The sequence below is a fragment of the Danaus plexippus genome, assembly GCF_018135715.1.
Source record: "Danaus plexippus chromosome 16 unlocalized genomic scaffold, MEX_DaPlex mxdp_23, whole genome shotgun sequence".
In the NCBI taxonomy this organism is placed as follows: domain Eukaryota; kingdom Metazoa; phylum Arthropoda; class Insecta; order Lepidoptera; family Nymphalidae; genus Danaus; species Danaus plexippus.
Genome location: NW_026869851.1, coordinates 334,093 through 358,737, shown reverse-complemented (window position 1 = coordinate 358,737; position 24,645 = coordinate 334,093). Strand labels below are relative to the sequence as shown.

Below are 24,645 nucleotides of genomic sequence, written 5' to 3'. Positions count from 1 at the left end.
CGCAGACCGCGCACTAGCTCTATCTGTCTCACTCCAATACAGAGGCGATATAAAAAAATTCATTACACTGGCGGTCCTAATAAGAATAAAGGAAAGCTGTTATGACATTATTGCATTGTGATTAATCCTTGATACGTATACAAAGTTTAAAATTATTCAGACGTACAATAACCAGTGAAAATAAAGCTCAAAGATTCCGTTACATACATACATACAAACAACCCAAACTAATAAAAGCGTGTTAAGAACCAAATGATTTCACTTTCACTTTTTACTTAATTAATTTTAAAATATATAAAGAAAACACACATTTTACAGTTTCAAAATAATAAAAAAAGATATCATTTAAATTTTTATTTCCCCATAAAAAAAATAATACAGTGATAATAAAAAGTAAACTATTTAGTACTAGATAAAAATAGGCATAATTAATGTAAATTACTAACAATGAGTAATTTTCTTTAAGGTGCCCGATATCGATTTAGTATAAAAATTGATTCACAGAAAAAATATTACAGAGAAACAAGAAACAAAATGGTGACAAAGGTAAACAATTTTAGTACTTGTTTTATTTTGAAAATATATATCTAATTTTTATATATCAACAATATAAATTCTATAAATTTTTCCCATTTTTGGTGAACCAAAGTTATTTTAGTTCTATTTTATTTAATTTTTCTTACAGAAGAAGCCCTGCAACTAAAAATGTAACTTTTTTCAGGCTAGCATCGTGTGCATCTTCTTCATTGTTTGCTTCGTGACATCGGTTCAAATGTTGCCAATGGCGTCAGAATGCCGTCAAAAATCCGCACCTCCTAAAACCAATAATGCAAACCAAGTGCTATCAGACCTCAATGTTGAAGTCATAAGCGTAAAGGATCTTTTAGGTTGCGCTGATATTCTTACTTCGTAATCTTGAATCTTAGCTTCCAGTACCAAATGTACGACAAACGAAAACAAAAAAAACCGATTGCTTCTGTATATTGTTTCAAAACAACAAATAAATAAAAATTTCTAAATGTATGACATTATAATTTTCATACTTTTAATGCCTTAATAATTCCTGTTACCAACTTGATCTTTTGGTTACAAACTACTGCTAATAAAAGACATGTTGAATTACAATAAAAAAAATATTTTATTTTTACTTAACTTTCATAATTTAAGTTCGACTATCGATAGACTCCCATTCTAGTATTACGAATGCTACACAATAACAATAATATTTTTATTGCACACTACTTCTCCTTTTAGAGTTACCGTTTATAATATTTGCTTGGCTTTGACCACGTCTCTGGAAGAACAGACTGTGTTGAGACCCGAACGTTTCTAACAATGTTATACATCTAAAAAGGTCACGTCTTGAAAGTCAACTGTACCTATATATGGTACAGTTATAGAACAAAAAGTTTCATTTATTCCTCTAATCAATTAAAGCTTGTTAGTAAAAAGACGTATAATATGCAACTTATTTAAACACAAACCACACTCAACATAGGTTGTTACAAAGGTTGTTTAAAAAAATCTGTTATTACGTCACTACTGTAAATTATCAATTTAATTGTAGGTCTCTTATAAAACTATTTTTATAAAGATAAATCATTTAATTATTTTAGAATTAATATAAAAAATGACACTTTATAAATTATTATAAGTATAATCTGAATTCTAATTAAATTTTGTAAGTAAACAACTAAACTTCATATTATTAATTTTAACGCATATTTGATTTTCTTATTTTTATTTAAATTATCGTTGTGGTTCGAAATTTGAAGAGTTTAAGTTCAATTACACACCTAGAGACGAAACCTCTTAGTATTCAATGGAGTCACCGTGCTGGTGCCGGGTCCATCGCGTTGCAGGGAGAGGAACTTCAACAGTGCCTGGGACTTGCTACCCAGGTGTAAGTTTTAGGGGACTCTATCTAACGCGCGTTAAACGCTCACCTCCACCGTCCAAGCTCCTCTCTCTACCTAACCAAATTTGAAAAGAACCAACTGCGGCTGCCTACAAAGTATGTTCCAAGAATGAATTGATATTAGTTCTGGACTGGTCCAAGTCTTTTAGTAGGTTGTAGAGAGATTTTGCCATCAGACCTCTGGCTACGACTTCTACCGCGTAGAAATCCACGACGAACCTATTTCGAGTGAGTTCGTTATACGCGAATACATAAATATCTCTGGTCTAGAGGCCGACGCACAAATATGCTCTGGGATTTTGTATTGTTTCTCAAACGTATCCATCACTATAGTCCAATCCGAAGCAGCTTTAAGGATAGAGTAAGACTTGACGTTTGATTTTATAGCCCTAGTGCCTTCTCTCAAAAAAACCTACTGATCGCACGTTTGTGGTTATTTCCCTTTGCGCTCTAGCTACCGCAAGACTAACCGCGTCACGTATGATTTCCAGAACCCTATCGTGACTACGCGAGTATTGACCGCTATTCAGGAGTACCTTACAGTCCACCAGCAAATGCTTAGCAGTTCCAACTGCCTTCCCACAGATATAGCAAGCTTTTTCATTTCAAGCATTTCAAGCATTAAGATAAAATTTTAACAATTCTGGCGACCAATCATGAATTAAGGCGCGCCATTTTAGATCCAAGCTTGTTTGACGTTACTGATCTATTGGCTATCTACCTTGTTAAGATCGTTTAAAAAGCTATCTACTATTTCTTCTAAAGATGGAGTACGACCTATACTATCAATCTTACGACCGAGAAATTTATATGGTGCATGTTCAGTAACCGTAGAAACGCTTTGACCGCCTAACGATAATCCCGGTTCGTATGAGGTATATCTTGTATTCCGTTTACCGAGACACAGACATACTATTTATTTGGTTTAGTCCTCAATCCATTCCTCCACTCACAGAATTTATCCACTTCATTCAATAGTACTTGACAGTGTTTGGGGTTACGTGTCAGTATTGCGAGATAGTCAGCGAAGGCTAAGATGGATTCTGTGTATTTATTATTAAACTTGAACCTATACTATGTTTTACCATCTTTTTATTAATATCTATTTCTTGAAAAAATATATTATTATTAAAAGTTGTTGTTGTGTCAGGCTACATTAAAAATTAAGGAACATTAGGTAGATTTATGATCTACTATATAAAAGACAACATTTTTTGTAAAAAAAAATGACAGTGTTTCAGAGTTGATTAACTTAAATTTTAAAAGATTAGGTTTAAAAAACAATCTCATTCATTTAAACTTTTCGCATATTGAAACAAATAAAAATCAGTCTTCCTAAAATAAGCTACATGTACCACTATATTCTACTCAAATTATTTCTTCCACAAAATGTATCTATCTCGTCTGTATCTGTAGATTATCTATAAGATACATGAGTTTTAGAGTTAAATTATCAACGTGTTATGACCGTCAAGAAGAAGAGATAATGAGTCTTACAAAGTTTAACTATGTAACAAGAAATCATATAGAGATGAAGCAAAAATAGTGCCAAGAAACGCCATCATGTTAAATGCTGCACAAAATTATATTATGACTATACATAAAATACCAATTCAGTATCATTTCTAGAAGGTTGCATCGTTACACTACATAAAAGTACACCTTACTAGTTTTCGTTCATAGATCTATTGTGCGAGGTGTTAAGGGTACTGACGTGTGTCATAATTTTTATAGTGATGTATTTCGATGAACTTTATAATTATGAAAAATTAAACAAATTTAATATATTTGTAAATATATTTATTCGACAATTTCAATATGCTTAAAAGAGTGATTTCAGTTTTGTTGTTAAATTCCTTTTGATTTTATATCAAATGGACATTTTAAATAATATATTAGGTGAGAATGTCAGCGCATCCCAAGATATCCTTAAGACTTATGACTTCAACATTAAGATCAGATAGCACCTCGTTAGCATTGTTGGTTTTTAGGGGTGCGCTACTTCTGTTAGGACATTCAGATGGCATTGGGAACATGTGAGCTGAGCTGATAAAGCAAATGATCAAGAAGATGCACACGATGCTAGTCTGAAAAAAAACATCTTAAGATAAGCCTTAAATAAGATATTAAAAATAATTCAACTTGAACACTCTACAATAATTATCTTTTTCATAAAAAAATAATGATCTTCTAGAATTCTGGAATAAATACTATAAATAAAAAAATTTACACACACATATGTACATATGAGACGAGATAAGGACGTCATCAATGATCACAATTACTGCAAAGTAAACGAAACGTTGGGAGTATGTTGTTAAAAATAATGTGAAAAATATTAGTTTTATTTCAATTAATACTCCCAAAGGTCTTAGATCTCATTAAATAAAAATATTACCTTTGATACCATGATGTCTTCTTATATTCCTGTTATTTATGAACTGTGTAAAATTGTACATTGTTGTGTAGTTTTATAGTATTTATAGTAAATTGATATCACCAATATTAAAATAAAAAACCTAATCAACGTATAATTTTTATCACTAATTAGTCATAAAATGTCGATATAATAGACAGGTTTTTCAGTAGTGCTTAGGAAATGCCCTCCAATACTCCCATTTGATTATCAATAGTAAAATTTTCAATACAAATAAAAACTTTTTTTTTGTTTATATTTTTATTTAAAAATGACTTTATTCTCCAAAGAGTAATGTAGGAACACTTTTCTTATATACTTCAGATAAAACTATGTTATATATGCGCAGAACGAAATATACTTTACAATTTAATACATATTACTTCATTTTTAAATATATTACAAGGAATCAAATTAAACACTTTGAGAACCTTTTAAATGTCATTAATTCTGATGTTAAATCTAGTTTATATTTTACCCCCAAGACCTCGCATTAAACTGAAACCTTTAAACGATATAGTAGAATGTTTATTTTTATCTTTCCTTCACCGAACAATTATTACTGGAAAAAGAAATTATGGAAAATAACTTATGATCTAAGAATACCATTCCATTCCATTATTTTTGATTTCTTTCAATCTCTAGAGTTTTATCAAAAATTTTACAATCTAACAACAGCATATATTATATATAAATATATTAATTTATGATATACAAATAAAACCTATGCATATACATGTATATGTATATCTTTGTTGAAATTAAAAAAAGACGAAAACAATTATCAGTAGCCTAAACCTTCTAGTGGCATAATTATATTCTCTAGCCAACCACATCATACTAACAGCAGAAGTGATAGTGCGTAGTCCTAGCCCCAACGTTTTGGTATAACACCCCTAATTGTCTCAAGATTCAAACATAGTAAGGAGACCAAATTTATTAAAATTTTGTCGTTGTTTTTATTTTAAAATTGTTTATGCGGCCATTATATAAACACTTACGTTTTTATTAAAAGATGAAAATCTTTGTACGTGTAATAAAACATCGTCTCAAGAAATTAATTTATCAACGCAATATGATAAAATAAACGTATTATTTATGAATTTATACTACCCATCCAGTTTAATGAACATATGAAATATAATAATGACTTTGATCTATTCATTTTCCTTTGCTCTTTAGTACTCTGAACAACAACAAAACTGGCTGTTAGTAATACTTAAGGAATGTGATCGATGTAATAAGTTTTGGATATAGGATGAAGAGCCAAGAAATTGGTATTAACAAAAAAGAACTATTTAATTGGTGTTTAACATATGCTCTCCAAATATATTACATATTTGTATATGTAAAAGCTACTTCGTGCCAAATTCTAACGAAGTAATACAAAGCTGGTGAAAAAATACAAGACCAGTAATCTTTTGTCTACGGGACTATAAATGTTTAAAACAAATTATCTGAATTAAAAAAATCATTAAAAACGCTTAGCCCAGTCGAAAGATACAAGGTAACAAACATAAAGACCAAAAAAAACAGATGAATTGGCAACGTCCTTCCATTTTGAAAGTCGAGTAAAAAACCAACATGCTAGAATATTTAATAGCTTTATAAAAAGTTCTTTAGAGAGAAATTATTTATAACGTTCTACATGAATAAAATTGCTTCCATTGCCTCATATTTTTATCTGAGTTTAAAAAAAAAATACAGCATATTTGTATAAAGTTTCTTTAAAAAATGCAAAGAAATATTCTCTATAGTATTATTTGGATTTTAGTATAATTTTTATTCCTGGGAAGAGTCGCGGCGAGACGAAACCTCTAGTATTCAATGGATTCACCGTGCGGGTGCTGGGTCCTTTGCGTTGCAGGGAGAGGAGCTTCAAAAGTGCCTGGTACTTGCGACCCAGGTATAGGTTTTAGGGGACCCTATCTAACGCGCGTTAAACGCTCACCTCCACTGTCCAAACTCCTCTCTCTACCTAACCAAATTTGAAAAGAACCTACTAGGGCTGCCTTCAAATTACGTTCCAAGAATGAATTGATATTAGTTCTGGAAAGGCCCAAGTCTTTTTGTAGGTTGTAGAGAGATTTTGCCGTTATACCTCTCGCTCCCACTTCTACCGCGTACAAATCCACGACGAACCTATTTCGAGTGAGGTCGTTTGTGAGCTCGTAATATTTATTGACCTTGATGGCATGGTCTTTGGGGATGTTGGTTTCCCAGGGAACCGTGAGCTCTATTATCACAACGCGCTTTAAAATTTCATATTGCAGTAATGACAATATAGCACAACTTTTTTGCAAATGTTGTTTCACTGAGCTTCAGTTATTACTATCTTCAATACTTGATAAACCCGCTTAACTTAGTTTCACCTAAATACGATCATAAAGTAGCTTTCTATTTTTTTATGACATCTTCTTTATTAATTTTTAATAACTGTTTTTTTTAATACCTTCACAAAAAATAAATCAAACTTATTACAGATAAACAATTTTGTTTATTTGCAAAGCGAATGGGGACACATAATAAATACATCTCAGAATATCGATACTCACCACCTCCGTTAATACTTTCTAATTAATTATTTGTGACCAAACCTTTAAAACAAGATAACATAAAAGGTCTTGTCATTGATTGTCCCGACATTGATTTCACGTATTAAATCATTTGTTTTATTTTTTTTAAATGGAAGTGATAATTTAAAGAATTTATAAAATTGACTTATCATTTTCTCAATTTCATTAATTTGAATGAGACTAAAGAGAAATAAAAATATTCTCAACGTGGTCATCAAAGAGCTCTTTAACAAAAAAACGTTAAATGTGTGAAACTAATGTAACTGTTGAACTTCCAGTTTCATTTTAAAATTATTATATTAAGTCTCGCTTTAGGTGTAAATAAATAAATATATACACACATATGTCAATGTAATGTAATCTCACATTAGTGATTCCGTATTAGTAAAATCTAAAGACGATCTGCTTGTATTGACATAATCATAACCATTTTTAATAACTGATCTTTTCTAAGTATTGTTGAGTGTGTAACAATAAACAAAGACTTTTAAAGTATAACAATAGGATATATTAATATTCCACCAATAAAATGGAAGATTCATTTTATGTAGTAGTGGTCCAGAATTAACTCTTATTAAAATATATAGGATTTAAATCTCCATGTCAGTATAATTTTATAAATAATACTTACAGCGAGATATTGAAGCTCATTTTTATTATAACAATGTTGAAGTTAAACAAAACAAATTTTTGCTGCAAATTGTATACTACCACAGCGGATCTAAACTTTGAACTCGATTATATTGTCACTGGCTGGAAACGTCTTCGTTAAAAACGTTTAAAAAAGGCTGAATAGAGAAAATTCAAACAATATATTTATTGCAACTTCAATAATGAGTTGAATTATCCTATAATTGAATTATGCAAATTGTACATTCGAGATATTAGCACATTACTTTAGAATAGAAACCAAAATTGTGTACGGTATTCCCCATTTTATATCCTTTGTATTATCGTCTTTACAACGTATAAATGGTAAAAAAGTCATGAGCAGTAGAAAAGAAGAGGTAGAAAAAAATTTATATGTCAACAACATTATATTGATTCAAATCCCTGAAATACGTAACATAAATTCCATTTGACAAGTTTTTTTGTTTTTAAAAGTTTGTATTGACTATTGATTAAACAATAATTGAACATTTAAAACAAACAAATGAAATAGGTAAAAGCGAATGGTTTATGAAGACATTTAATATATTTTAAACGCACATTTATCAATTATTTTTAAATCGACCAACACAAAAACTTATTAAACTATGCCGTAAGAATATCAGCGCAACCTAAGACGTCCTTAACGGCTCCTACTTCAATATTGAGATCGGAGAGGAGTTCGTTGGCATTGTTGGTTTTCAAAGGCGGTGTGTTTCTATTACGACATTCAGACGCAGCTGGTAACAGATGCGCAGAGCTGATAAAGCAAATAACGAAGAAAGCGCACACGATACTAGTCTGAAAATAAACAATAAATATATTGTAGTGAAAAATCTGTAATAGAAAATAGTTATATTATAGTTTTAATTAATATTAAAACAAAAAAATATAGGCACGTTATTGAAATATAAAAATGTTTATCTCCTTAACATTACCTTTGACATCATGTTGAACGACTACCACAATTTCTAACATGGGTCTTTTTTTATTTTTATAGTGATCTGATATCAATAGTATTGAAAGGAGAACCCGTTTCAAAGTCATTGATCAGTAATTTAAATACATTATAACTAGAAAAGTTATAAAGAGTAAGTTTATCTTGTAATTGTAGCTATACAATAAATTTTGTGCCTATCTTCTAAGTCTTATCTACTAGTTTATTAAGTATTATAATATGTAGTAAACGAGGATGGGTGAGATAACATAAAAAGTGAAAAAAAAATTACGTATTTTTTTTTATCTATTTAGATTAGACTAGCTTACGCCAGCAGCTTCGTTTTCGGGGCTTCGTTTGATAGGCTGAGCACAGCGAGATACATCAATGGCCTTTTTCAGATTCAATTTAGACGCCAGTCCCGTCCCGTCCCGTCCAATCTGGTCCAAAGTTTCTGCTTTTCTTAGAATATTCTCATTCATTCTTTTTATTTTGCTTTAATAAAAACTTACATCATCTTTCTGACTTTAAGATGAGCAATTATGTCGGGCCGATCATACACTTTATGACCAGAAAACAAACATTTAGAGTATCTTCATATCTCCACCGAGACTTGCAAGTAAAGGTAATGATAAAGTTCAGACAACCTTTATATAATATAACGTATTTGTTATAACGGCTTATATTTTTTCATTAATGTATCTTAATTCTGCCGTAAAAGGTAATAGCAACGTCACCCGTTGACGTAACTGCTTCTGATTGTGCCTTATATTATGTGATAAAATTTAACATCTTCGTCTAGATTTTAGTAGACTAGTCGATATCAAATTTAAAAAATATAGATCTATATAAAGTAATATTCGTTTCATCATGGTTTAATTAAACAAAATTTTTATAATTTATTTCATATTATTTCATACACAAAATTTGTAATACCGTCATACATATGTACGAATGTACTCGTATATAAAAAAAAAAACTAAAATAACTGCAATTTTTTTCAACTGATTAGTATAAAATGGTATTTCTATCTCATAAACTATAAATTAAAAACTAATAAATTCAATTCAAATAAACTCCTTTAATCCTACTACCAAGCTAATAAATAAATAATTCTTTAAGAAAGCTTTTATCAAATCAGATAATTATTTCATACTAAATGGAATAATTTTTAAATATATAAAAAATAAAAATAGGTAACCCTTCTTTTATTTATCCCTGGGGACGTTTGTAGATAAATGAAACTAGTATTATTCGGATTTACTACGCGGATTTTATTATTTAAAAACTACATAATCCCGACGTTTCGGTTACTTTCCTTGTTATTTATCAGGACCAACTGACAGACATTCACACCTCGTCTGCCCGTGATCACGGTTGCTGCAAAGTAACCGAAACGTCGGGATTATGTAGTTTTTAAATAATAAAATCCGCGTAGTAAATCCGAATAATACTAGTTTCATTTATATGAATACTCGCGAAAATCTTAGATCTCATTACGTTTGTAGATAACCGTAAAACACCTGTTCTGGGATTTATATTTAGAAATTTGGATAGTAACTTTCATACCTATTGCATCAAATTTTAAATATTTTCCATACAAAATTTTAAGCCCCTTTTGAAATCCAATGGGTGTAAATTTTAAAAAGCCATGGAATCAGTACATATCAAAATGTTTTTAAAACAAAAATCGTAAGTTCAATCAAAATATTGGATACTTTTAAAAAGAGAAGATAATCACCAACATATATTTATCACAAACATATATATTTACATATAAATTCGTTTTGATTTCTTGCTTTCCTGATTTGATGGCTTTAAGATTCCTTTACTTCTTACTTATAAATATATATATAGTTAGGTGCCTACTTTGAATATATATATTTGGAACCTTATACATTTTGAATATAGTTATTATATGTATGTATAAAATAAACAATAAATATATATATATATAGTAGGCACCAAACTACTGCCCTCTGCAATGGTAATATAAAATTATAATGTTTACTACAAAAATGGTTATTGTTCCTGAATATTTATTTATGTATAAAAAAAATGTTTTTATTTCCATGACTACATTTATACATTATCATTTAAAAAAAAAACATATCATAGTATAACATAGTATACTTTAATTATCAGATAAAGTATTATTTATACATTTATTCATTTTTATATTAAAACTCTTTTAGAATTTATGGTACATAAAAAATATACGAAATGTTGCCATAAGAGTAATTAAGCTTTGGCATGAATCATGCTTTTTTTTAATCGATACTTATCAGGTACAGCCATAAAACAATCACATTTGTGTTAAAATTGGTCCATATGCTTAAATCATTTTAATATGATATCATCTCATTAAAATAAGTTTTTTATTTTCTTTTAGTATAACTTTATTAGTATAATTGAATGCAGGTACTGGTTAAAGAATAAAAAAGATAAAAAAACGGCTTTTAGTCTCGCTTTTAATTAAAAATTATAATTAGATTATGTTAAGTAACATTAATTCGTTGTTATATAGATACCAGTTAAAATGTACTCGAACCAAATTAATTCCTCTATATACAATATTAGATTACATTTAGTTTACGTACTAACATTTGAAGTAAATTTTTTTTTTTTTTATTACCAAGGGGGAAGCGAGCAGACGGCCTACCTGACGGAGGTAGTACCGTCGCCCATGGCCCTCCGCAAAATATTTTTACGGATGCGTTACCACCCTTGATCGGGAAGAGAGAGTGGAAAGGATGTGAAAAAGGAATGGGCAGGAAGAGGTGGCAAAAGGGAAAGGGCCACCGGTTATCCCACTCATCGAACTAAAAGCAGCCATTGAAGGCTACTTCACGTCGATTGTCTGTGAGAGGGTGGTACTTCCCCATTCGAGCCAGCCCATGTACGAGTTGCAGTATAATTTGACCACAGCTAGGCTCTACCATAATGGAAATTACTATCTAATTCAAATTAAATATATGTTTGAATGTATTATATTTTTGGCCTTTCAATAATTCTTCCATCGCTGATTTGAAAAGAATAATGAAATAAAAATAAATTATAACAATTAACTTAATACGTTGCGGGAATGATTTTAAAATTTGTTTTTTTTTTTTAATATATATAAGTACTTAATTTTTCAAGATTGATTATAAGTATTTTGATATATATGTGATATAAATTTGATTTAAGTTTTTTGTAAGCAAAGAAACCTGTATAATTTTCTTAACTTTCACCATGTATGGTGTAACAGAATTTCTCAAAAAATATTTTCCATATAACTTCTCAGAATGCATGATTTGACGTAAAACTCAAATAAGTGACCATTATATTGTTTACAAGTATCCAGTGGAAACGTTGGAAAGAATTTTAACTGCAGAATAATTTTAAATTCCTTCTTGTTCTAGTAATAACACACAATTACATTGTAATTAAATTAATCTAATAAATTACTATGTTTTAATAAAAACATTAGGAATATCTTAATTACTGTTTTAAAAACTAACATGTATGTCATATGAATTTTTACGTAAAAATAGATAAGAATTTGGTATAAATATTTTTTCAATAGGCATGAAGAAATAACAATAGTAAACATGATTTCTAAGGTTGGTCGCTGTAAAACTATTTTACTAAAATAGAAGTAGTGTAAAAAATTATTTTTAGATATTTTTTTATTTCTTCATATATAATTCATTTCATAGTTAATCCAATACACCTTTAAAATTTTGATATTCAATTTCAAATTATTTCAGACTAGCATCGTGTGTGTCTTAATCATTTGCTTCATTAGCTCAGTTTATATGATGCCAGCAGCACCAGAATGTGCTAACAGAGACTCCAGACCCATGAAAACCAATAATGCGAATAGTTTGTTATCCGATGTCAATGTTGAAGCTGTGAGCCTTAAAGACATTTTGAATTGTCCAGATATTCTAACCTCGTAATTTAAATGTGGTAACCGAAATAATTTAATAAAAAAAACACTTTTTAATTTCAGACCCGCTAGATACCTCTTCGTTAAAATAATAAAAAGTATTTGACATTATATTAAATCTGTGTTATATTGTTAATTTCTTCAACCCGCTTTCTCTTTTGATTTTATTTTTCCACATTTTTCAGCATTTAATGAAACCACTTCAAAATTTAAAAAAACTTTAAACAACTTCAAACAAGTTATGCTGACGGCTTAACAACGGCTCCATATTGTTCCCCCCTAACGCCGTCACATTTTCGTGGTAAAGGGATTTTGTAATCTAATGATCCCCAGAGCTATACCAGCAAGTTTTGCCTTACCGAGCAGTTCAGAGATGAAGGGCCAGACTAATAGCGGCGGGGTAGTTAGCCTTGGGGTTGCACCTGGTACTTCTCTATGACTATGTGATATCTTGGTGTTTAAGGGCGGGAGTTGTAAATTTTGACATTCTACTCCCCAGCTCTTCTGAATCAGAGGACCCCGGGGTAGTAGGTTAGCCTTTGGGCGGTGGGTCGAATGTCTCAACCACGTCGGCTGTACCCGTAATCCTCACTGAGAAAACCGGGCGCGTAGCCGTGAAGAGTTAACCTCTATAAAAATCCCTTAATCTCTCTAATTGCGGGGCGCCGCTAGGAGGTGCTCTTCTTAAAGCGGTTGCATATATGATGATGGTATTAAATGTATTTTGTTTTCACTTAATATGATTTTTTAGCATGATTTAGCATGGTTTAGCAAGGAAATAAACAAGGACTTTAAAAAAAATACCAATTATGTTAAGATGCATTTACCATATTTTTCTAGCAATTTATTGATAAACCACATATTTATACCACACCACACACCACCATATATTTTAGTGACGGAAACGGATCGATCAGATCGAAATTTCGGAAGACATCTTTCAAATGTTAGTCGTCCAAATTACTATAACTCAAGAGAATAGTAGCCGCGGGACGATTCCCCGGATAGCACTATATTATCCAAGAGATGTTCTACACCAAGGGTGAACGGGTGTTATGCATCACTTTTGAAGCAATGTTCTTCTAACATGCAGATCAATGTCACCACGAAGAATTAAATACAGACTCTAAAATTTACAAATACTCCATATTAAAAAGTAGTTTATGTGTATAGCTATATTTTGCTCTAAATGCAAATAAATATGTTTGCATTACAAACACATAAGCATGTTATAGTTTACTTAAAATAGGGTAATGATTGTAACAATTTCAAAAAGCAATAAGAAATATAGCACTGGAAAAACCGTTACAACAAACAGAAACAATTATTTTTAATTTTCCATACCCTGACATAGATAAAAATAGTCGTCGATAAATCGTCGATGATAAAAATAATTGCTCATGGTATATATTTAAATATTGTAAGAAACTTTACCATTATAAAATAGGTTCTAGATTTGAAACCAAATAACATTTAGATATGTATAAAACTGTCATCTCTCTGCTATTGCTGTTTGTGATGGGTGTAGTGATCGGATATGATTCCGAGGAAAACCATAAAAATGAAGGGGCCTGGAGTCCAGACATTACAAGTCACGGAAATCGCGCAAAGCCAGCCAAAATCAAGGATAAAGAAGACAAACTCTTCGATTTCAGACCGTACTTCACAGGATTCTATCCGATTCCAGTATACATCGTTAATGGCTATTATTTTGTTCCCGCTCCCATGAATACAAATCTAAACATTTTAATGAAAAATAACAACAAGGATAAGTCAGATTTGATGCCTTAATCATTATTTTAAAATAAAGCTTTTAATAATCATATAAAATTCTTTAAAGACATTAAATATATTTTTATTTCATATATATTCTTAATTTCATCACCCTTAGTATAAAATTTATTAGGTTTATTACTTTACTTATGGTCTTAATTGCAATTTTGAAGACTTGGAAGATATATATTGTTTTGCCACTGCTGAATACTGCAGTATTTTATAAAACTTTATTTGACAAAAAAAATTCCGTTCCAATATAAGTTTATCCATAAAACATTTCTTTTAAGACAAAATAAATAAATATATTATTTTTATTAATTTTTCAAAATTTCGAACATTATCATTTCTAGTCAGCTATTTAACTTTGTGTCTGTCTGACATACTTCGTACAAATTAAATATTATTTTTCTTTACAGAAACTAAAATAAAAATCATAGCCTTTTAATTGACTGCACCTTATGTAACATTTCAATTCAACGCTATTTTTAATAAATACTTGAAACTGATCAATATATTCATCTGCGTCATACTAACATCGTAATCTGCTATAAGAAATACAATTTTTATACAATATAATACTAAGAATAGTATAATTATAAAGATATAAATACAAGTCTTTAATTAATTAAATATCTAAGTATTTTAAAAAAGATCAATAAGGTTTGGTGTAAACAGATGATTTTCAATAATAACTATTTCTCAAAAATAGTGAATATAAAAAAAAAATTGGATGCCTAAACTTTAGATTTTATTTAATCACCGACGGTATACATGCAAAGCCCATCAGCAGACACAACATTTAATAATAACTTAAATTGCTTCTAAACTATATTAAAATGTAAACTTTGATTCTTGAAATGTAAAAAAATACGAAATATATATATTTTTTATCTTATAAATTCAATTAAAGAGAATTTAATTTAGTTGACAAAAAAAACTAAACTAAACTAAACTGACTAAAAGATACATTAACACAAATAAAAAATCACATTTCATTATCGTATTTCTAAGCACCTTATTTTAAAATGTTAAAAATATATTTATTTATTAAAAATATTAGCATGCAAAGCGGATGCCCGATAGGTGTAAATGTAACAAGTAAATAATAACACGGACTGTCATATAAAATGGCAGGTATTTCACATAAATAAGCTTCATCATGGAATTCATTTTACTAGGGATTTATTTTTAAAAACAGGATAGTCCTTGAATTTCTCAAGGACTAGGTTTCTTTTGCCGAGTTGCCGGTGACACCAGTTATAATATTTTTGTATTTGTTTTGAAAGTCCTACTAACTATTCTTGCCGATATGTTGCAGCTATATAATCAAATAAAAATGTTTTTTTTAATACTACGTTTTAAAAATTAATTTAAATTTTAATCGACCTTGCGATTACTTTGTAGTAATGGTATCCAGAGTAAGCCTAAAAGAATTTGTTTATTTATCCGATTTTCGCAATAGGCATATTAAATTTAAAAATTAAAAAAAAAGAAGCATTAATTTTTTTTAAAAACAGTGACTCCATAAAAATTACTTAACACTTTTTTTATATTTCCTTTGGCAATTATTATTACATTTTTCTTAAAAAATTGTAAATATTAATAACGGATCAGCCTTATATTATATTATTGCATATTTATCACAGCGAGCTTCAGATGCCAATCTATACGATATGGAATATATTAAGTTTCAAGTAGATATATAAGAGATATCTTGTAAACTCTCAAGCACAGGTAAACTTGATTTCAACATGGCATTTACCCAGGTAATATAAATATAAAATAAACTGATATAACAAAAGGTAATATAAAATAAACTGATATAACAATAGTAACACGAACTCTAACATGTATTATATAACACATAGATTCATCTCTAATACGTAATTTTAAATTGTTGTATTAAGCTAAGTCCTTAAATAATATACCAGTAAGAGGTATTTACCTTGAAATGAATATTTATGTACTTTAAAAATTTTCAGGTATTATTTATCGCTGTTGTTGGATGTTTACTCTTTGCATTTACGCAAGGAGGAATCCACGAGTCAGGTGGCCTTGGAGGTTTTGGAGGATCTGGTAGATTAGGTAGCGGCGGATTAGGAAGTGGTGGGTTTGGCGGCGGATCAAGCAGTGGTGGATATGGAAGAAGCGGTAGAGGCAGTGGAGGATTTGGCAGCGGAGGCGGATTAGGAAGTGGAGGACTTGGAGGCAGCGGTGGTTTCGGTAGTGGTGGATCAGGCGGTAGTGGATCCGAAAGTGGTGGATATGGAGGAAGCGGTGGTTTTGGCGGTGGATCAAGCAGTGGTGGATCAAGCAGTGGTGGATATGGAAGAAGGGGTAGAGGCAGTGGAGGATTTGGCAGCGGAGGTGGATTAGGAAGTGGAGGACTTGGAGGCAGCGGTGGTTTCGGTAGTGGTGGATCAGGCGGTAGTGGATCCGAGAGTGGTGGATATGGAGGAAGCGGTGGTCTTGGTAGTGGTGGATCAGGAGGTGGCGGATCAGGAAGTGGCGGTTTTGGCAGTGGAGGATCTGAAAGTGGTGGATATGGAGGTAGCGGTAGAGGAAATGGAGGATTTGGCAGTGGTGGTGCATCAGGAAGTGGAGGACAAGGCGGCAGCGGTGGTTTCGGTAGTGGTGGATCAGGAAGTGGTGGATCAGGAAGTGGTGGATCAGGAAGTGGTGGTTTTGGCAGTGGTGGATCCAGCGGTGGTGGGTATGGACGCAGTGGCCTCGGTGGATTAGGCCAAGGCGGGATCAGCAGCAGTGGTGGACTTATAAGCCCTGGAAGTCAAGGACAAAGTAGCCAGAGTATTTCTAGTAGTGGCGGAGGTGGCAAACATTGATCAAAATGTTAAAGGCTCGGAAAGACGTGATAAAAGATTTATGTATACCATATGTAAAGTTTTTTAAAAAATTTCTGATTTTAACTATTTCAATATTAAATTTTACGTAATATACTAAAAATATCTAATGTAATATGTATTAACAGTGTATTTCATTTATAAAACGTTATTATAATATGAGCATGATTAAAATGGTGTTATTTTTTTTCATATGTAATCCTTGTTTACAAAGATATATTTTTATGCTGACTCTAATAATAATATTTTCGAGGACAAAAAACGCCTCCTCTCATATAATGACCTCATACGCTAAATGAGAATAACTACATTTTACAGAGAAGTGTTATTTATCTTGGTTACTATTTTTAAAATTATAAAAATAGTAAACAAGTTCATAGACTGTAGACAAAACAACCTTATTTTTAGTCTAATATCTACGCTACATAACTAAAAATTGGCATGAAAATCCTTTAAGTATTTTTGAAACACCTACAATCTATACATCCTGACAAACTTTTGCATTTTCATGCAGTTTCTAATGGACATTAACGATAGTATATAGAATAAAACATGACTTCTACTTTATACTTTGAAATAAAATGACCATATATATATATATATATATATATATATATATATTGTCATTTTATTTCACTCACTCACTCAAGCACAACATACTCGTACGTATAAGTATATTTGAACATCTCACCTTTGTGACAATTACATTACATTTTCGAGAATTTTCGAGAATAACACTATATAATAACAGAACTTTGAAGTTAGAACAGTATATTTAAAGGAGTCTCATCGATAGCGTCAGTGCTTCCAAAATATCTTTCAAAATGATATATAAAGTAAGTAAAATTATTATTTTATTTTTTTTAAATCTTAAACCTTTTCAATAAATTGTATACTTTATATTCATAAACAAATTTTTAATAAGTTATCTTGTTGCAGATGGACAGTGTCCTATTATTTTTGTTTGTAATTCTATCATTCGTTACCGCTCAGTTTGATAGTGCGCCTGAAGGAAATAGAGCTTTAGGTAGCTTCGGGCCACCAGGCCCAGACCAAGGGAGATTTGGACAAGGTGGATTTGGTCGAGGCCGATTTAATCAAGGTGGATTCAATCAGGGTAGATTTGACCAAGGTCGATTTAATCAAGGTGGATTTGGACCGGGTGGATTCAACCAAGGCGGATTTAGACCGGGTGGATTCAATCAAGGCGGATTTGGACCGGGTGGATTCAATCAAGGTGGATTTGGACCGGGTGGATTCAATCAAGGCGGATTTGGGCCGGGTGGATTCAATCAAGGCGGATTTGGCCAAGGTGGATTCGGGCAACGTTTAGGTGCTACTAGAGAATAAATAAAATTAAAGTTGAATTTTAGTCTGCTTTTATTTATAACATACGTTTTATTTGAAGACTTTGTTTTTATGTGAATATTGAACATTGTACAAATATTGACATGTAAATTATTTTTCATGTTATATTTCTTATGACTTGTCAAATTTGAACCATGCTTAATAAAAATATTTTTTTGTTTATTTACAAATTTATTTCTTCTCATTAACATGCTAATTACATTGGTGGCAATTGGTGGCAGCGAAGGATGCATGAAAAATTAGTTAATAATAACTATACTTATATATATATTGTAGTTATATTTAAGATTGATAACAAACTAAATAAGTGTCTGTAAGTCAGCGATGGACTCCAGACTGAATATATGTTAAAACCTGTTTCTCTTTCCCACCGATGGTGCAAGGCGTGCGGTGTCGCCTTCACTTTTTCTTTCCCATTGATGGTTCGTCATCAGTATTTGGTACTTAACACCAGCTTTGTACTATCAACTCATTCTTCGGCTATGCTAGCGTAACATACTTGCAATAATCGTAATATAAATTGCTATAAAGAAATAAAAGTTTTTTATATAATTTATTGTTAACATATATTATGAAAATATATTATGTAAATAGCTATTATAGCCTATTTAAATATTCCTCATCTATTGTGAGCCTGCTAATAACTTGCGATGTTGGAAGACATGAAATAAAATCGATTGCAATTACATATTTAGATCTTCCAAGACTATTTCAAAACGTAAGAGGTATGAATTAATGAAGTATAGATATAATACCTAGCAACGTTTTAATACTGCATTTAATCTTGATTTTGCATTACTTTTTAAATTATGTTATCACTTAAGCACTAATTTTTTTAGAATTGCATACCCTAAATCCAAAGTTATAACTAGGCTTTTCCTTATTTTAGAACACAAAATTAAATAATAAGAGAACGGAAAAGGTTGCCCCAAAATCAAACTGGTAATATTGTCGTCCCTGTAAACATAAAAATTACTTATATCATAATAAATACGTTAAATTTTGCTTAGCTTGCTTGCTTTAGATTTTTTTCTGAAACTAATTTATTTATTATTAAACTTTTGTACCCTTCTACATTTATTTTTTGGTATTTGTAAAAAGAAAAAAAATCACTTATAAATTTGCTTAATGCTATTAATTATAAATTTGCTTAATTGACCATAAAAAAATTACAATCGTGCTTAATGAATAATTTTTAAGGTTTTATAAAGTTATTTGAAATACATCATTAACTTTTATTAATTTAGTTACAATATTTTCGTTTCTAATTAATTTATCTATTGGATTAAGTAACATTAGTAAGCATCTATTTATTTTTATTATAATTTATATGAAAAATAAAATAACATGTAAAAATAATTAATTATCGATTATGTGACTACTACTGGAAATAGTAAAAGTACGAGCAGATTTGGTTCAAGCAAAATTTGTATAAAAGGGATTTGTCCTAGATAGTAGACAAATATAAAAAAACTAAGAATGTAGTTTACACATTTATTTTAATAAAAGATATTTAAAATGTAAAAATAAATTATGGTAAATACTATTGCACTTCCGGTATAATAGGGATGGGAATTTGATTTATATTGAAACCTCCATTAACAAATTTAGACAACATTTGCAGCATCATTGAGCCAACAAATAACACTAAACGAGATCCTTTAACAAAGATATTTGGAGTTTCCGCTTTTGGTGGCGGATCTTCCTTAATTACTGGTGGAAGCGGTGGCAAAGGTGGCGGCGGTGGTGGCGGCAAAAGCTGGGGCGGTGGTAGTTCTACTGGAAGTATTTCCGGAACGGGAACAGCAACTGGTTCTGGATTTGATGCAATACTTAAGGGTATCTTTTTTATATCCGTATACAAAAATGTTTTCCCTTCATTAGAAATAACTGATCTCACATAAGAATAGTTAGGGGTTCTGTATAATGGAATTGTGACTACAGGAGGAGGGACCGGAGGAAGAGGAGAAGGAAGTATAGGAGTTTCAATAGCGTTAATAACAACTTTAGGTTCAACTATTTCTGGTGGAGGTAGAGCTTCTACAAGTTCAGAAGTTATTTCTACTTTTGGACTGACTATTTCTACAAGTGATGATTTGATTACTTCAGATTTTGGTTCCGGTTCAGCTAAAACTACCTCATCTACTGGTTTCTCTATTATTTCATTTATTTTATGAGCTGGTGTAATTACAAGTTCCGAATCGAAAGGTAATGATAGTGACAATGAATTACCATTATCTATGGGCTTTATTATTGATGTAATTATCACGTCAGGTTCCGAATGGGTCTCAACAGGTATTTCTTTCGCTTCTGTAATAGCATCTATCGTGCCTCCTGATACTTCCTTTTCTATTACCTGTGGTACCTCTGCTTGTCGTTTATTAATGACATGTTTGAATTCAAATTTTCCAAAAGGCGTTAATTTTTGTAAAGATAAAGAAACATGTTTCAAAGGTAATTTTTTCCTTTCTATATTAATGATTTTCCTAACATGACCATGCGGCTTACACTGCACTTCACCAAACCACTCCACAGTATTTATCATCAAAAGTGTAACAATCTAAAATAAACCAAATAATATTAATTAATTACATTTAATTTTTATATAAAAACTAGTATTTAAGATTCTGATATACCTGAACATAGAATTTCATATTGAATAATTCACTAACACAGCATAAAGACTTCTGACGAACAAAAATCTCAGATCCTTTAAATAAGCCATACTTTAATGAAGTCAATGCAGCAAAAAAAATAATAAAATTATCACACAATGAACACGCTACCATTTCTTTTACCTAAAAGTAGGACAAGGAAAAATGTGATGACCATTGTTGATGATCTAATGCAAAGTAAGAAGATCCCATTCATGCACCTACAAAACTGGTTGGTTACATAAAAACAGAATATTATAAATATTAACTTAGACCTCGAGTTAATGAATAAATAAATTTAAAACGTGAGACGCGTACAAAAAGAAGAGTAAACAATCGCGAAAGTAAAATTACTGGTTTCGAAAGCATGCCTGGAATAATTATTTTTGTAGATAATTGACAGCGAAACACATTTCTTATTAATTGTGATATGGTATATCATCATAAGCAGGTATGTTTACTTTGGAACTAAAAAAACATTGATATTTATGTAACATATTTGTAAACCAATTAAAACGACGAATAAGTAAACCAAGCAAGTTTTTTATGTTAAATATAAATTACTTAGAAAGAAATGAACTAGTTTTTACAATAAACCAAGTTTAATTACCATGTTTTTTAGGTGCAATTAATGTAAATGAACAGTTTAAAGAAATAATTTATTTTCAAGTACCGAGTAAAGTAAGTTGTAGAGATTTGACATATGACAAAATCGTATGAATCGTATAAAAAAAAGTTGTATTGATTTTTTTTAATAAAAATAATTTTAAGTACCTGATAATTATTCATCTATATTCAATTTGGTATTTTAAAATCTAGTCATAAGTGATATAAATCAGTATCGACCGGGCGAACAATAATAAATATGTGCCATAAGAAATCATTTGATCGTCATCTAACCACGCTTAAAAGGTTACTGACTGTTAGATGGAATGTATTAAGTGTAACCTTATTACCCCGTGCACTACTTTTGAACTAGGACAAGATCCCTATTTGAATCGTAACACCTGATTGAGGACCAGTAAAAGTAGTACAAAAAAGTAGAATGTGACAAAAATAAAAAAATAAAAAATCTAACTTTACCATAAAAATACTTATATAAAAATAATAGTTCTTATATATTAGGAAAAAAATAATATCTATAATGTCTAAATAAGTTTATTTAACAGATACATTAATTGTTTGTATGTAAAGGTCTTAATCTCATATACAAAATCTGGTATCGTTTTTGTTTCATAATTTTTAATTTAAATATTTACCCAAATATGCCTTAAATCACTTATTTCCTTTGCAAAGTAATAATTTAACGTTCTTATATTCAATCACCCTTAATAAAATGTTAATAAAGTTCAAAATTGGTATCAAATAAATGTAATGACCAATTTTTATTGTACATTTGTAAAACGTTATCGGTTAGAAATATTAAATTAAACTGTTAATAAAACTAAGAACCAATGAGTACACTAGCAGAACATCGTCGAAATAAAAGAATGCCAAATATTTCAAACGTTCATTAACTAGCTGTTATAACATAAAAAGTGGAAACTATATACTTATCGAATATTGTGTAATAAAAAACGAGGAAGCGGTGAAAGCGCGGAAGAACGACCAGCGTCAGTAGAGGGTGAGCTGAGATTGTCACACGACGAGTGAATGGGTATTAGAGTGACTGATATGTTTAAATCATAAAAATAACAACACCTGGGTCAACTTATATTCGTAAGGTATGTACATTATTATATTGTGTTGTTAATATGACCATTAAGTTTTATTTATTGACTCCCACATTGTGTAAAATTCGTTTTTGATTATATATTTTTTGATAATTACTTACGCTGATATTTATTTAAAATAGTTTTAATTTTAAATTTATATTTTTTTTCTTTCTGATTGCTTTTTTAAGAAAATGTCAAATCGAATTAATGCCTACATTTTTTTGGATATAATTTTGATAGCATAAAATTTATTCAATTATTATGAGCAATTTTTGAACAGATAAAATTTGCAATTAATAAAATTACCAATTGAGATCCAAAAGGATTAGAAATCTGGAAAATATATTCAAAATGTATACATATATGTTTTTTTAAAACAAGTCTGGTTGATATACATTCTGTGAGGATCCAATTAGATTGATAATAATCATTAAAACACGAGAAGGAATAACCTTTTCAACGACTACCTAAGTGTTATTATTAATTGTCATCTTACATGGCTTCATTTGTAAGTGTTAAATATAAAAAAAAAATATAACACCTTTGTATTGGATAAAATTTTTATTCAAAAAAACCTACATCTACAAAGTCGATGTCACTCATAAGATGGACCGGCAAAGAATAAACATTTTTTGGTAAAAGTGCTTTGACAAAAGAGTATGTTTCAAGGTTCTATTCTATCGTAAATATTTGGTTTCAATAGAGGAGAAAAATCTAATTTTAAATTTTTTATTTGTTATGATTTTAAAAGTTTGATCATTTAAATGGAACAACACTAGGAACCAACTTCTGTTTATATAAAACTTATATACGTATATGTAAAACTAAATATCATCTTCAATTACTATTCTTATCGCCACCCCAATTTAAAACTGCAAAAAGTTGCTACTTCGATCAAATAAGTTTTTAATTACTAATAACTGCAAGGAAAACATAAGTTTAATAAATACTTTAATTGTACGTAATTTAAAAACTCAAGTTTCGTTATCCTCCAATGTTGTTCTGACTTTATACGTGGTAATGGTATTCGCAGAAATTATAGCTTTCACTATAGACGGATGGGACTCAAAAAAACTTGGCCGTACTGGTATTACTAATTATTATACACATATATATATATATATGATCATGTTCTTGATAAAAAACTGAAGTCATTAGACGAAGACTTGAAACAATAATATTATATTTAGGAAATAAACATAGAAACAAAAACTGTCATAATCATAATACATTGACTTCTACAGTTCCGACCTTATATGGTAAAAGATACAATAAGGTTGTTGAAGTTCTTGACTTTCTTTCGATTAAGAATCTGATTAAGGGATAAATATTTTTCTTTCGATATAAAATTATTTGTCTGAGATCAACACATTAATTATATCAAAAAATGTATGCTCGTCAAAAAACATGAAACCGGGTTCTAAAGCAACTGTTTTAGATTGTTTGTCACTATGGGATCAATTACTGAAACATAATTTTAATACATATATGTACATTAAGCAGGCTAAAGCAGATTATTTATTAACCGATTTAAGATTTGAACTTTACTTTATATTTTGTATACATTATTGTATACTCAAGGATTGAAAACTATTTTCTTCAAACAATTGTCCCTATTGTTTTTTTATTGCAGAATCATGGCAACTGGGAAATTCATTCTAATAATTGTGACTTTAGTGGTCTTTATCAACGTATGCAATTGTAATATATTAAGAGATATTTTGGAGAAACTATTTGAACATGAAACAGGCCAACGGAGTATGTCGGATGCAATAACAAACTACTTGGATTACATTTTCCCGAAAGATGATAAAGAATCAAAAATTATGAAGGAACTATTTG

The 24,645-nt window shown here is 30.1% G+C and overlaps 4 protein-coding genes and 2 long non-coding RNA genes across 10 annotated transcripts; 3 read left to right on the top strand and 3 right to left on the bottom strand.

Moving 5' to 3' along the window:
• Positions 1 to 414: 414 nt before the first annotated feature.
• Positions 415 to 1,034, top strand: LOC133320257 (uncharacterized). The gene is made up of 2 exons (XR_009753681.1): positions 415 to 546; positions 722 to 1,034. It is a non-coding gene; the product is annotated as an uncharacterized LOC133320257 (long non-coding RNA).
• Positions 1,035 to 3,735: 2,701 nt separating this feature from the next.
• On the bottom strand, positions 3,736 to 4,453 carry LOC133320266 (uncharacterized). The gene is made up of 2 exons (XR_009753686.1): positions 4,317 to 4,453; positions 3,736 to 4,005 (listed from the first exon to the last, which is right to left on the bottom strand). It is a non-coding gene; the product is annotated as an uncharacterized LOC133320266 (long non-coding RNA).
• A 3,400-nt stretch (positions 4,454 to 7,853) lies between these two features.
• LOC133320256 (uncharacterized) lies at positions 7,854 to 8,992 on the bottom strand. Of its 2 annotated transcripts, none has more exons than XR_009753680.1 (2): positions 8,497 to 8,600; positions 7,854 to 8,359 (listed from the first exon to the last, which is right to left on the bottom strand). XR_009753680.1 is itself a non-coding variant. In XM_061528118.1 (2 exons), the coding sequence occupies exons 1-2, from the start codon at positions 8,975 to 8,977 to the stop codon at positions 8,165 to 8,167; spliced, it is 348 nt and encodes a 115-aa protein (XP_061384102.1). In that variant the 5' UTR covers positions 8,978 to 8,992; the 3' UTR covers positions 7,854 to 8,164. The 2 variants fall into 2 exon arrangements, 1 of the variants encoding a protein (XP_061384102.1); XM_061528118.1 differs by lacking the exon at positions 8,497 to 8,600 and adding an exon at positions 8,825 to 8,992.
• Positions 8,993 to 15,131: 6,139 nt separating this feature from the next.
• On the top strand, positions 15,132 to 17,191 carry LOC116771920 (uncharacterized). 2 transcript variants are annotated; one of them, XM_032663921.2, is made up of 2 exons: positions 15,132 to 15,971; positions 16,188 to 17,191. In XM_032663921.2, the coding sequence occupies exons 1-2, from the start codon at positions 15,957 to 15,959 to the stop codon at positions 17,046 to 17,048; spliced, it is 876 nt and encodes a 291-aa protein (XP_032519812.2). In that variant the 5' UTR covers positions 15,132 to 15,956; the 3' UTR covers positions 17,049 to 17,191. The 2 variants fall into 2 exon arrangements, with proteins under 2 accessions (XP_032519812.2, XP_061384178.1); XM_061528194.1 differs by lacking the exon at positions 15,132 to 15,971 and having other exon boundaries at positions 16,022 to 16,833; positions 16,864 to 17,191.
• A 525-nt stretch (positions 17,192 to 17,716) lies between these two features.
• On the top strand, positions 17,717 to 18,596 carry LOC116771983 (keratin, type II cytoskeletal 2 epidermal-like). 2 transcript variants are annotated; one of them, XM_061528068.1, is made up of 3 exons: positions 17,717 to 17,902; positions 18,006 to 18,168; positions 18,214 to 18,596. In XM_061528068.1, the coding sequence occupies exons 1-3, from the start codon at positions 17,891 to 17,893 to the stop codon at positions 18,414 to 18,416; spliced, it is 378 nt and encodes a 125-aa protein (XP_061384052.1). In that variant the 5' UTR covers positions 17,717 to 17,890; the 3' UTR covers positions 18,417 to 18,596. The 2 variants fall into 2 exon arrangements, with proteins under 2 accessions (XP_061384052.1, XP_061384051.1); XM_061528067.1 differs by having other exon boundaries at positions 18,006 to 18,596.
• Positions 18,597 to 19,914: 1,318 nt separating this feature from the next.
• LOC116771908 (magnetosome-associated protein MamJ-like) lies at positions 19,915 to 22,748 on the bottom strand. Of its 2 annotated transcripts, XM_032663907.2 has the most exons (3): positions 21,071 to 22,748; positions 20,667 to 20,994; positions 19,915 to 20,249 (listed from the first exon to the last, which is right to left on the bottom strand). In XM_032663907.2, exons 1-3 carry the CDS (start codon positions 21,221 to 21,223, stop codon positions 19,978 to 19,980), a joined length of 753 nt encoding a protein of 250 aa, XP_032519798.2. In that variant the 5' UTR covers positions 21,224 to 22,748; the 3' UTR covers positions 19,915 to 19,977. The 2 variants fall into 2 exon arrangements, with proteins under 2 accessions (XP_032519798.2, XP_032519797.2); XM_032663906.2 differs by having other exon boundaries at positions 19,915 to 20,994; positions 21,071 to 22,221.
• Positions 22,749 to 24,645: the final 1,897 nt, after the last annotated feature.